At 45.2% G+C, this 12569-nt stretch overlaps 1 protein-coding gene across 1 annotated transcript in view; it reads right to left on the bottom strand.

Annotated features, from left to right (window-relative positions):
* HYDIN (HYDIN axonemal central pair apparatus protein) overlaps positions 1–12569 on the bottom strand; it is a 6673197-nt gene that overhangs the window by 6578170 nt on the left and 82458 nt on the right. Inside the window, exon 3 of the mRNA XM_044079523.1 lies at positions 7561–7680. Within this exon, the coding sequence (XP_043935458.1) occupies positions 7561–7680 (120 nt within the window). The remainder of the gene's footprint in view (positions 1–7560; positions 7681–12569) is intronic.

Here is a 12569-nt window from a genome sequence, read left to right as displayed (position 1 = left end):
TCTGTGTATACATGTATGTGACTTTTGTTAAAAGTAACTTTTACACCTTTCACCTACTGAGTACAGAGATGGAATCTAGCTCCCCTGTGATCCCAATGGGATTAAATGGGTAAGCAGAAAATGAAATGAACATTATATATACATATCAGCTCAGCAAATAATGTTATTCAGTGTTTATGTGCTCTTTACATCAATGCCATTTACCTCTTTAGACATGATACTTCATTTTGATTAGCAATACAATAAGTTAACAGTACCTGCAGCGCTACGTCGATTTCAAAAATCCATGGGTCATGCTCCTTGGAGGGCAGGGTTAGGTTTCTCATCCCTAATACAATGAAAATTTTTTTTCTAACTTTTTACTACTGCAATTAGGATATGGATCTGCTAATTTTTTTATGCTGAATAAATGCTATTAATTTTTTTTGTTCTCGTTAAAATATTCTTGTTGGGGGAAACACAAGAACGCAGGAAGAACAATAACCAATTATAGGCAACATAAAATGCCTAGCCATATGCATTTTAAGCAGAGACACTTAAAAGCACACAGCATTAGATTTTGATGTGATACCCTTCTTCTATACAAAACAAGAATGGTAAGGCATAATTTTACGGGGTTGTGGGTACATAAACACTAGGTAGTGACTTTCTCAACGGTATCATTTATTAATGTCCAAAACAAAAAAAAAAAACAGTCACTTTTTGTATACAAGTAAGCATTTGGCATATTTAACAGTTAACTAAAATGTAGGCCAGAAGTAATAAAAATAAATAAACTGCCAAGGAGAATAAGAAGTTATGTACTCACCATAACGTTCCATCTGAGTAGGTAAACTTCATTTGTCTGCAACCTGTGGGATACGGATCCGATCTTGGATCCGAGCCGGCAACTTTACAAAGCTTAGATCAGAGCTCCTAGGTCCTCCCTTTACCCATAATCCCCTGCCAACCCTGATTGACCTCAGATCAAGTTTGCCCGTAACTAATATAGCAGGCAGTTCATTACCTTTCCAAAAGGGTAATAATAACATGTCCTAAACATCTGTGAAGGTCAGGGGGATGGAGGGGGGAGAATGGTTGCAGGCAAATTAAGTTTACCTACTCAGATAGAATGTTATGGTGAGGACATAATGTTATGGTGAGGACATAACTTCTTAATCTGAAGTAGTTAACTTCATTTGGTCTGCAACCTGTGGGACAGAGTCCCCAGCTACCTAAACCTTGGGTGGCCTTCATGGAAGGATATTCCGGAGCACTGAGGAGCCAAAAGAAGTCCTCCCTCTGGAGATAATGTCCAGCTTATAATGATTTATAAAGGTATGAGGTGAAGCCCAAGTGGCTGCTGAACAGATATCATCCAAGGAAACTCTGGATTTGAAGGCAGCAGATGTAGCCATAGACAGAGTTGAGTGGGCATGAACTCCTTGAGGTGCGGGTCTGCCGGAAATCTGATAAGACGCAATGATGCACTGCGAAATCCATTTCGACAAAGTAACTTTTGAGACTGGATTACCCAGATTAAATTTAGCAAACAAGACGAACAACTGGTCGGATCATCTGTGACCAGATGTCCTATGAATATAAAACTGGAGTTGTCTATGCACGTCCAAGGAATGCAGTTTGTACTCTCCTTTGTTCTGGTAGTTAGGAAAGAAGACCGGCAGATTGATAGACTGATTGATATTTGTCACAGAAACCACCTTCGGAAGGAAGGAGGGATTGGTCCTGAGGTAAACCCTATCCTTGTGAAAGGCTAAGTATGGAGGTTTGACAGAAAGAGCCTGTAATTCAGATAGTTTCCTAGCTGAAGTAATAGCCATCAAAAAGGCTGTTTTCCATGACAGATATTTAAGGTCTACCGACGCTGCGGGTTCAAAGGGAGGAGCCGTCAAGGCCTGCAAAACCAAAGTCAAATTCCATGGAGGTACAGCTTCCTTTATGGGAGGTCTAAGTAGGAAAGTGCCTTTTAGGAATGTCTTGCACAATTTTGAAGTAATCAAAGGCCCCATATCGCTGCCTACGTGATAATGAGAGATAGCTGCTAATTGCACCTTCACCGTGGAACAGCTAGCTCCCTCATTAAAGAGGCCTGAAAGAAAATCCAGCACCGCCGGTAAGGGGGCTATGAAGGTATCCAAATTATGGCGTTTTGCCCAGATAGAAAAACGCTTCCATTTACTACTATTAACCTTTTTAGTAGAGGGCTTGTGCACTGCTACTAGGATAGCTTTAACCGGGGATGAGATACCGGGAGTCCTCGCTAGGAGTGGAACTGGAGCAGCCAAGCCGTAAGCTTGAGGTTGACCAGGTCGGGGATTGGGAGACCCTGTGGGTGGGAAATCAGATCTGGGAGGGATCTAGAATCCAGGGCGGATTCACTTGATGAGACCAGAGGTATGGGAACCAAGTTTGGCGAGGCCAGAATGGGGCAATGAGGATCATTCTGCTCCCCAACCGACTGGTTTTCTGAAGAAGTTTCAGCATCAGTGGAAGAGGAGGGTAGGCATATAGAAGACCGGGTGGCCAAGCATGCACCAAAGTGTCCCTCGGGGCTTCTCCGGGAGGGGGAATGAGAGCGAAGTAATTGTTGCATTTCGTGTTTGAGGGAGATGTGAAGAGATCGCAACAGGGCTGCCCCCAGACAGAAAAAATTTGACTCGCTACTTGGGAATTGAGGGACCACTCGTAAGGCGAAAGGATGGTGCGACTCAGTCTGTCTGCTAGGATGTTGGTCCGTCCCAGAATGTGTGTTGCAATGAGAAAGCGGTTGGTGGAGATCGCCCATTCCCACACTCTCATGGCTTCTAGACAGAGTGGGTAAGACCTGGTTCCCCCCTGCTTGTTGATATACCAAACCACAGACATACTGTCTGACTGGACTGCAATCGTTCCTACAGGCAGAAGGCTCTGAAGTGCTTGCAACGACAACAGCACTGCCCTCATCTCTAGAACGTTTATGTGCAATAAAGTCTCTGAATTGTTCCACATGCCTTGGACAGTCCTGCCCGAATAATGCCCCCCCCACCCAAGATGAGAGGTGTCCGTGGTCACTGTGGCGAGAGGGGAGGTCATGGCAAAGGGGCGTCCCATCTGGAGGTCCGGCGATTGAAGCCACCAAACGAGAGCTCTCTTGCAGACCCTGCTGAGGGAAATGGGGTGATCCAAGGGATACTGGAGAAGGGACCATTGAACCTGTAAAGTCCACTGTAATATCCTCATGTTGAGATGCGCCATGGGGAGGAGGTTGATTGTGGCTGCCATAGACCCTAGAGCCCTCAGAACCAATCCCGCTGGAGGTTTTGAAGATTGAAAAATGGCCCGCACGTGAGCTTTCAGAGTGTGCAACCAGTTGGGAGTTAGAAAGACGAGCTGCTTGTTGGTGTCCAGTCTGGCCCCGATAAAATCTATCACCTGAGTCGGGGTGAGAGAGGACTTGTCTGTATTTATAGTGAGCCCTAGTTGTGGAGCAAGGTTGAGAAAGTAATTCTTGGCTAAGGATAGTAGATGCCTTGTCGGGGCGGTGAGGAACCAGTCGTCCAGGTATGGAAAAACCTGTATTCCCTGGAGCCTCAGGTGGGCCGCTATCACTGCTAATACCTTGGTGACCACCCTGGGGGCTGAGGTGAGACCAAAGGGAAGGACCCTGAATTGATAATGACTGGCTCCCAGCCAGAAGCGGAGGAACCTCCTGGAGCGTTTGTCTATCAAAATGTGGTAGTACGCGTCCTTGAGGTCTATGGAGCACATCCAGTCGTTCTCCCACAAGAGGGGGAGAAGAGATTGAAGAGTGACCATCTAGAACTTTTCTTTGGTTACTGACAGATTCAGTAGGGAAAGATCGAGGATGGGCCTTAGGTCCCCCATCTTTTTTGGCACTAAAAAGAACCTGGAGTAGTAACCCGATCCAGACTGGCCTGGGGGGGCGCGCTGGATGGCCCCTTTTCCTAAGAGCAGCCGGATTTCAGCGGCTGCCACCTCCCTCTGATTGGGTGGAACATCGGGGAGGTGCCTGAGGGTATCTGGAACGTGGGAAAAGGGAATTTTGTATCCTTTGGATATGATACGAAGCACCTAGTGGTCTGTTGTAATGGACTCCCAAGCTGCCAGGTGCTTCGAAAAATGCCCCCCGACTGCCTCCAGAGTGGAGCAGTCAGGCAAGCCCTCAGGGCTGCTGCGTGGGCTGGTCAGAGAAGGCTTCTCTGGACCCAAAGTTCTTCTGGCCCCCTCTGCTTCTAGGGCGGCGTCCACCCTGTCCTCCTCTGCCGCGGAAGGACTGGGAGTCCGGAGCGGACTGGGATTGTTGCGACTTTTGGAACCACATCTTCTTCTGTCCCTTTTGGTTCTTGGAGAAGGACCTCTGGGGAGCAGAGAAGCGGACTCCGACGGCAGACAACGTCTTCCCATCCTTTTCGCTCTGGACCAAGGTTTCGCGAGCAGTCTTGCCAAAAAGGGCAGAGCCATCGAAGGGGGCATTCGCAAAGGACGACTTGAAGGGTTCCGCGAAGTCACAATGTCTGAGCCAGGCCTGGCGCCTCATAACTAGGCCTGCTCCGCTGGCTCTAGTGGCTCCTTCCGTAACATGAGATAAGAGCCGCATAGAGGTGTTAGAGATAGACCTAAGAGTGGCCATGCAGGTGGAGTACAACTGCTTGTCCTCTCCCGACATGGACTCCGGGGGCGATGCAGCGTACTCTTTAATAAGGTCCCGCTGCAGCCGAATCACGTGTGCCATGTAGTTCAGGGACCTTACAGAGAAGGTCGCTGAAGTAAAGACCCCCTTCCCGAGATGGTCCATCGAGCAAGACTCCTTGCTCGGGGGATGGACCGAGGGACTCTCCTGGGCTAACTCCCTCTTGGTGGCTGCCGCCACCAACATGGCATCTACGGGGGGTCCCTTGCTCCAATGGGACCTCTAGGTCGGAGGGCTCAGGATCCTGTTGGGGCATTTGGGGACTGGCTCCACAGTGTCCGGCTCCTTCCACGGGGCCTTCTTTGAACGCCTCGAGGAACACGGATTCATCAGAGGAAGCCTTGAGGGCAGACCACCCCCCTGATCCTAAGCATTTCCCATGATGTCTCCGAAGGAGACATCCTCGGGGGGTGACCTTGGGGAGCCTTCCCCCTCATCCAAATCCGTGTCTTCTGTTAAGGACTCGGGGGAGTCCACGTGCCTCCTCTTACACTTGCGCTTGTGAGGAACATCATTGGGGGACTGTCCGAGGATGACTCACCAGCAACGTCCTGTTCCAGTGGAACGACCTGAGACGTCAAAGCAGGCTGTCCCTGTGGCCGGGTGACGGAAGCCTGACCCAAACGAGAGGGAGTGCAGGATGGAGCCGTAGCAGGGAGCGGGGGCCTGGATGCACTCAACAGAGCCCTCTCCACCACATCGCAAGCCGAGGGAGAGCCACTCTCTCCAGGATCCGAGAGCGACCCTCACTCGGGTCCGATGGATGGATCGGAGCCGGCGCCGAGACCATCGGATCCGAAGGGCCAGTGTGCTCCGACCTGGACAGAGCCAAAGGCACACTAAACCCCTCGGATCCGAGGCTCAGAGCACGGCTCCGAGAGCTCGGATCCGACAGGAATGGATCCGGCAAGCTCGAGGGGAGAGTCGGAGCCGAAGTACCTGATACTGTCGGCGCCGACCCACCCCCGGCTCCGACACTGCCCAGCTCCGAGCGCTCCGAACCCAGGAATCGGGTCGGAGAAGGAGCTATCGGGGCAGAAAAGGGTGTTGAGCTCCCCCTCGGAGGGGGGGGGGGAGGCAGGAGCACTCCCATCTGCATTTGGGCCTGGATGAACCTTTGCATCACCCGGTCCAAATCAGCTTCAGACAGGCTATGTGTCGATCTCGACGAGGCCACTGAGGCTGGCCAGGAATGCCGCCTCGATGACCTCGATGGAGATCGGGTCTCCTCCTCCTTGGGTCCCGGTGAAAAGCAAGGAGACCAGAGCCAAGAAGGAGGAGGAGATCTAGACCTGGAAGACCTGGAGGGAGAAGCCCGCTTAGCTGGGAGGTCCGAAGCGGTGGCCTCGGCCCGCCACTTGTGGTGCTTCTCCCTCTTCTTTTCTTTCCTGGCCTCCCCCTCCTCCAGCGCAGAAGTGGGAGTTTGTGTCCCGGCTGGGGGGAGAGAGGCAGGAGTGGCCGCCACCGAAGCCTGGGAGGAGGCCACAGAAGTCCCGGAGGCCGAAGCCGAATCCGGGGGCAAGAGTCAGCTTCGACCTCCGGTCCTTCAGTGCCCTGGGGTTGAATGCTGTGCGAATCACACACCCAGAGGAAAGGTGTTCAACCCCAAGGCACCAGACACACCGAGTGTGGCCATCCGCCGGGGAGTGCTTATGGCCACACTCAGTGCACTTGGAAAACACTAACTTTGGGGCCTCAGACATGTTTAAACTAAAAAAGAAAACTCACTCACACAGTAGGCCCCAAACACTCAAACAACACACACACTGCTACGATACCAGCGAAGGGTGGGGAGGAGAAAAAATATATATATTTTTAACTTAAAAACACTAATAAAAGGGTTAGGAACCTAACCAAACACACTCTCATAAGTTTTGTTTTGTTTTTTTTTTTTTTTTTAGAAATTAGCAAGATAAAGACTTATCTGACTAGGAGCTCGTAACCTAGCTGCTGTACCTAAGCGCGGCAAACTAGATCTGAGGTCAATCAGGGTTGGCAGGGGATTATGGGTAAGGGGAGGAGCTAGGAGCTCGGATCTAAGCTTTGTAAAGTTGCCGGCTCGGATCCGAGATCGGGTCCGTATCCCACAGGTTGCAGACCAAATTAAGTTAAGTACTTCAGATTAACTGTATATCAGGATAGAAAAACAAATGGCATAATGTGCAGGGTTTGATCTCGTTTATAGCTAGGTCATCTTCTCATGGTAACTGCATGAGTCTGCACCCACATTCCTAGTGATGTATCTCATTGGTATGTCCTCCTATTCAATATTTATGCCCTGAAGACAGTTAACTGCCTATGGCTTTGTCCCAAAACATGCATTTAATTTGTGCAGCAACAATTGCTGTGATACAAATATACTTGAAACAGCTTAAAGAGCAACTCTGGCCTTTGCAATATTTAAATGATGCAAAACCATCATTTTTGCCTACAGTGTGAAATTCAAGACCCTGAAGATACAGTACTACTGAATATACAAAGTTGTATGCAGAAGTGGAGTGAAATCAATCTGAGACCTCATCTATGAGTATCCAGTCCATGTAGCCCTTGTTCAGATCTTTGTAGTGCAATCCTTGAAAATATATAAAGTATGTAAAATGCGTGATGTGATTCAATGTCACTCAAGCTTGCTTTCTTATAATAGCATCCTGCTGGAATGCATACACACACAAATTTAATTGCTGACAAGCTGGCAGCTGAAAGACCACCAACAGATATAACCATAGACTACAGTAAAAGGCCAGTTTGGGAGAAGCTCTGCAGGTAGCATGTCTCAGGATGGTGAACTACTAACACATTCTCTCAACGCTAGCAATCATTCTTTTCTTTAATAGAACACAAAGTAGAACCATAGCTCAGAATTCACTCACCTTGTCATTGTTCCTTAGAATCAAAGGTACTTCATAAGTCTCACAGGGCACAAAGTTCTGAAAAACAATTTCAGATGGGAAGGGCTGAAACATGGTCTGGTCAGGCTCCACAAAAGAAGACTAAAGATTGAAACAGAAATGAAAAAGTCCTAATTAATCTGACAATGGACTGTAACACATAAAAGAAGTAAGTTCAAGGACAGCAGTGCTACTTTCTGATGATGCACAATATATGATTTTGCCTCACTTCACTGTCTAAAGACAGACAATATACTGTTCTGTAAGATACACCTCCTGATGCGCAGTTACAGTTTTGCACAACACAGTGCTTTCCATGTAGGAAGAACCATTACAAATGCAGCTAAAAAGTAAAGTTCCATGTCAGTTTCTAGATCTAATGATTCAGAAAGACAACATTCACTATTCACTAAAACAAATAAAGCTTCTCTTGAGAGTTATCGCATGATGAAATACGTTCATGACAGTGATGCCGATAAAAATTGAAGTTATATACTCACCATAACAATATCTGTGTTTGTCTGTTTACATTCTTCTTCAACATATGGGTCTCAGATGAGAGACCGATCCATAACATTGCCACCTATCTGTTTTTTTGTTTTTTTTTCTTGACTATCTGGAAATCAAATCAATCATCTGGTAGTCCGGAAAACACTGTATAACACCAGTATTCAGTTTAAAAAAAAGAAACAAACATCTGTGGATTACTATGCTTTTTACAGAAAAGCATAGTAAATCGGCAGGAAAAAAGCATCTCATACAGGACAAAAGAATGGATTCCTCCTCAAATGACATGATGATGATTTCATGAAATGGGTGGAAAGTGGGCAGGGAAAGGAGGAGGTGATGGGCAGTTTGTGGGAGGTGCTGGGGCTGGGGGATATGGCTTTGGTCTAGTTTTCACCACAACAAAGTGACAGCCCTATGGATCCAGCTTCAGCCACTTCCAAGCTTTGGATCCATTGCTCAGGCTCCTCCCCTTCCCCATATTCCCTGTGTACAGAGTGAGCTACCTCAGATTGAGTTTACCTGGAAGCAGGAAAAAAAAAAAAAAAAAAACAGGAAAGCTACAGGTAACAAAGAAACTAGCAGACATATGAGGATGACTGTGTTCTTCAACAATACTTTCTGTAAAAATCTGGGGATCAAACGTGTTGGAAGAAAGGCATGAAGGAGTCCCGGTGGCCATTTGTGGATCACAGCATCTCTCACTGACTCCCCCTCTAGACGGATCAGAGTGAAGAACTTGCTAAAACTGGTGTTGTGGGGAGATGCAAACAGATTGCAACAAGATCGGTCTCAACAGCTGAAGATTTGCTCTGTAAGCACTGAATTGACAGACCACTTATGAGAAAGAAAGATTTACTTGGAATATGCATTGCTATTAGAAAGTGGTGAAAAGATACCACTCACTGCTACATTCTCATGGCCTCTCGACATAATGGTTAAGAACTAGCTTCTCTCCCATCTGCTGATGTACCAAACAACTGCCATGATGTCTCTCTGGATAGCTATCACATTGAAGGGGAGTGCCAGTCCTGAAAGGCCTGCAAAACTAGGAGAACTGCTCTCATCTCCAATACACTGATGTATAGACTGGCTTCTGATTGGTACCAGCGACCTTGTACTGTCTTTCCCAGGTAACATCCCCCCAATGAGTGGAAAGCATCCATGGTCACCATGGCTTGGCAGAGGGCAGAATGAATAGATGTCTTTGTAATACATGTGAAGATTCCAGCCAACACTGTGTGTTTGTGTGTGTGTCCTACAAATTTTCATTACGGATACTTGAAAAGACATGGTCTGTTTTCTGACTGACCACTGAATCTCCAGAGTCCACTGAAGCACCCACATATCAATTATGGCCAGGGGAACAAGTGTGTTGGAAGCTGCCATGGAACTCAGAAGATGAAGAATTATTCTTGCTGGTGGCATCCGATGGGACAAAACAGCTAGAGCTTTTTGGTGAAGTGATGTTATTCTTATTTAGGGAAGCTCTGCTATTTGAAGTTTTAAGTCCAACAATGCCCCAATGAACTCTGAGGACTTGACTGGATAAAGCTTGTTTTTTCACTGTGACCCCCAGGTCTGCACATAGATGGAGTAAAGGAGACTATGGCTTCAACAAGTAGATCCATGCCAGGGGTGGTGATGAGCCAGTCATCCAAATTAAGGAACACCTGGAATCCCTGCAGTTGGAGTTGAGCTACTGCTACTACTACCACTACCATATATTTTGTCAACACCTAGGGAGCTGTGGTGAGACCTAAAGGCAAAGCTCTGAATTGAAAATGACTTGCTCTCAGCCAGAAGTAAAGTGAAGATACTACCCTGAAGTATCTGTCCACATTTATGTGGTAGCACACATCCAGAAGATCTATTGAGAAAACCCAGCCATTTTGTTCTCAGCAGAGGAAGAACAGACTATACCATGACCATCCAGAATTTTTTTTTCACAAATTTGTAAAAAGTGACATAGGTCCCAAACTGGCCTTGGGTCCCTTTTTTTCTTTGGCACCAAAAAGAACCCTGAGTATACTCCAGATCCTCTCTTGTCTGGTGAGCCCTCTTGGATGACTTTGTTGTTTATGACCTTCCTTATTTCTGAAGCAACAGCTTCCCCCTTTAAGAGGGCGGTACATCTGAAAACCTAAACTAATAAAATTAAAAAGAAAATGGCAATCCAACAACGGCCGTGTTAAACCAAATATTTTTTAATAAAATTGTATAAAATAAAATACAAAGATAAGCACTTTTGTCTCGTCAAAGAGACTTCATCAGATCTGAAAACCTTTTTGGGGCTATTGGGGGAATGTTAAAAGGAATGAAGTAGCCTCTAGTGATAACCCTCTGCACCCATTTGTCTTGACAGATGGATGCCTAGGTTTGTCAGATGCAGGAATAAGCACCTCCTGACTGCCTGCAGAGTGCAGTAATCGTACAACTGCTCAAGTGTTCTGGAAAGACTTCTCAGAGAATGGTCTTCTTAAGCCTTGATTTTGTGGACCACCTCTGCACCTAGGGCAACCTCTATTATAAAAAAGTGTTCTTCCATTTGCCATTGTGAGGGGTTCTGCATATGAAGTGTCAGGGGGATATCCCTATGACTTGCAAAACCACATTCTCTTACCTCCTTTTTGGTTTCTAGAGAAAATTCTCTGAGAAGTGGAGATTTTAATCTTTACATCAGATAGGGGCTTACCATCCTTCTCACTTCTAGAGATATTCTCTTTCTTTGGGACCAAAAAGAGTTGTAAGGGGCACTTATGAATTACATCTTGAAATGTTCCACAAAGTCACATAGATGCATCCAAACATGTCTCCTGATAGATATACCCATGCTGGCTACTCTAGATGGTGTTGGAGATAAGGTATACAGAAAGATTAGACAGACTGGTGTGCTAGCCAAATGTGAATCAACGGATTTCCGTTGATCTACAGACAAGGTCCCTAGGAGGGTTTTAAAGATCACCTTGGTCAAATCCCTCCGGAAATGAATGACAAGTGCCAAGTAATTCAACGTTTTCATGGAAAAAGTAGATGAAGCATAAACACACTTCCCAAATCAGTTCTCCAACATTATCATACACTTTATTGGCAACAGACAGCTGCCATCCATCTCATATTGTAAATGATACTCTCAAGTCCCAATTTTTAAGGGTCAAAAGAATATGTTCTTCTAAAGATGAGTTACAAAAACATAATAAAGAACTGATGGATAGAGTTCAAACCAGGAGGTATAATGTTGCAACTATACATCTGGCACAATGTTATGCATGGTCTGTAGAAAGGACCACTTTATTAAAATATAAGACACGTTCTAAAAAGGATCATTGTGTTCGATTTATTACTAATTTTGGGGCCAACACCAGACAGTTTTCTTGTTTGAGTGATAAATATTGGGAGATTGTTTTGACAGATAAAAATTAGTGAAAATGTGCCTGCACGTTGTCAGTTCACTTATAGAAAAGGGAAAAGTATTGAAAAAATTTTGAATCATTTTAAGAAATCTTTGCCAGCTGTTAGTAGCAGACAACAATCTATTGAAGGAGTTTCCTTAGTTGGATGTTTCCCATGTGGGCACTGCACTGCTTGGTAACATGTTGTGAAAATTAAACATTTTTCCTTTGCAAATACATCTGTGGTGTTTGATATTAGATGTTTTGCTAACTGCATCCCTGAATGAGTTATTTATTTGGTTGAATGTCATTGCTCTGCATTTTATGTAGGACAAATGTCAAAACAGTTTAAAATTCATATTTATGAACATTTAAGTGATATTCATGGACGTAGAATGTCTAATGTTTTATACAGGCATATTTTACAACATCCTACTGCAAAGTTTAGATTTACTGTTATTGACCGTATTGTTATTAAAGGACGTAATAAACTAGGTTGGCATGATATTTTAAGTAAAAAATGAGTTTTGGATTATTAAATTAGGGGCTTTATTCTCTCTGGGGCTAAATGATATGTTATGATTGGTGTAAGGTAGGGGTGTGTCTTGTTTTTTGTATTTAAGTACAGGTGCGGATGGGGTTTATGTTCTATTTGATGTTTGTATTTGCACGGCAGAAGGCTTATGCCAAAACCGTTTTTTGTGTCTATTTATTGCTTTTACAATAAATAGAGTTTGAAATATCACCTATTGGTGCTGGCCGTTAAATAAATGTAAAGGCTTGAATGGTAGGGTTTCTTTAAGGCCAGGCCAACACTAAAGAACTCTACTATTTAAGCCTTTACATTTGTCTGCTTGTAGTTGCAACACTCAGTACAACTCTCTGGTCTTAATCTTATTAGAAATGTCACCCAACGTCAGATTTCCAGGTATAATTTCAATTACCATAAAACTAAAATTGTGTTTGCTATTGGTATCTATAGTGGGCTGTTTAGGTGACGTGAATATCTAGTAATTAAAAGGGTACACACGACTAAAAAGCAATGAACTCACTGGTGAAATTTGAATGGTATAGGGATATTTATTTGAATTA

The sequence above is a fragment of the Protopterus annectens genome, chromosome 8.part0, assembly GCF_019279795.1.
Source record: "Protopterus annectens isolate FY-2018-M chromosome 8.part0, PAN1.0, whole genome shotgun sequence".
NCBI lineage: Eukaryota > Metazoa > Chordata > Ceratodontiformes > Protopteridae > Protopterus > Protopterus annectens.
Note: the sequence above shows the minus strand (reverse complement) of the source record. Positions and strands in the feature narration are given on the sequence as shown.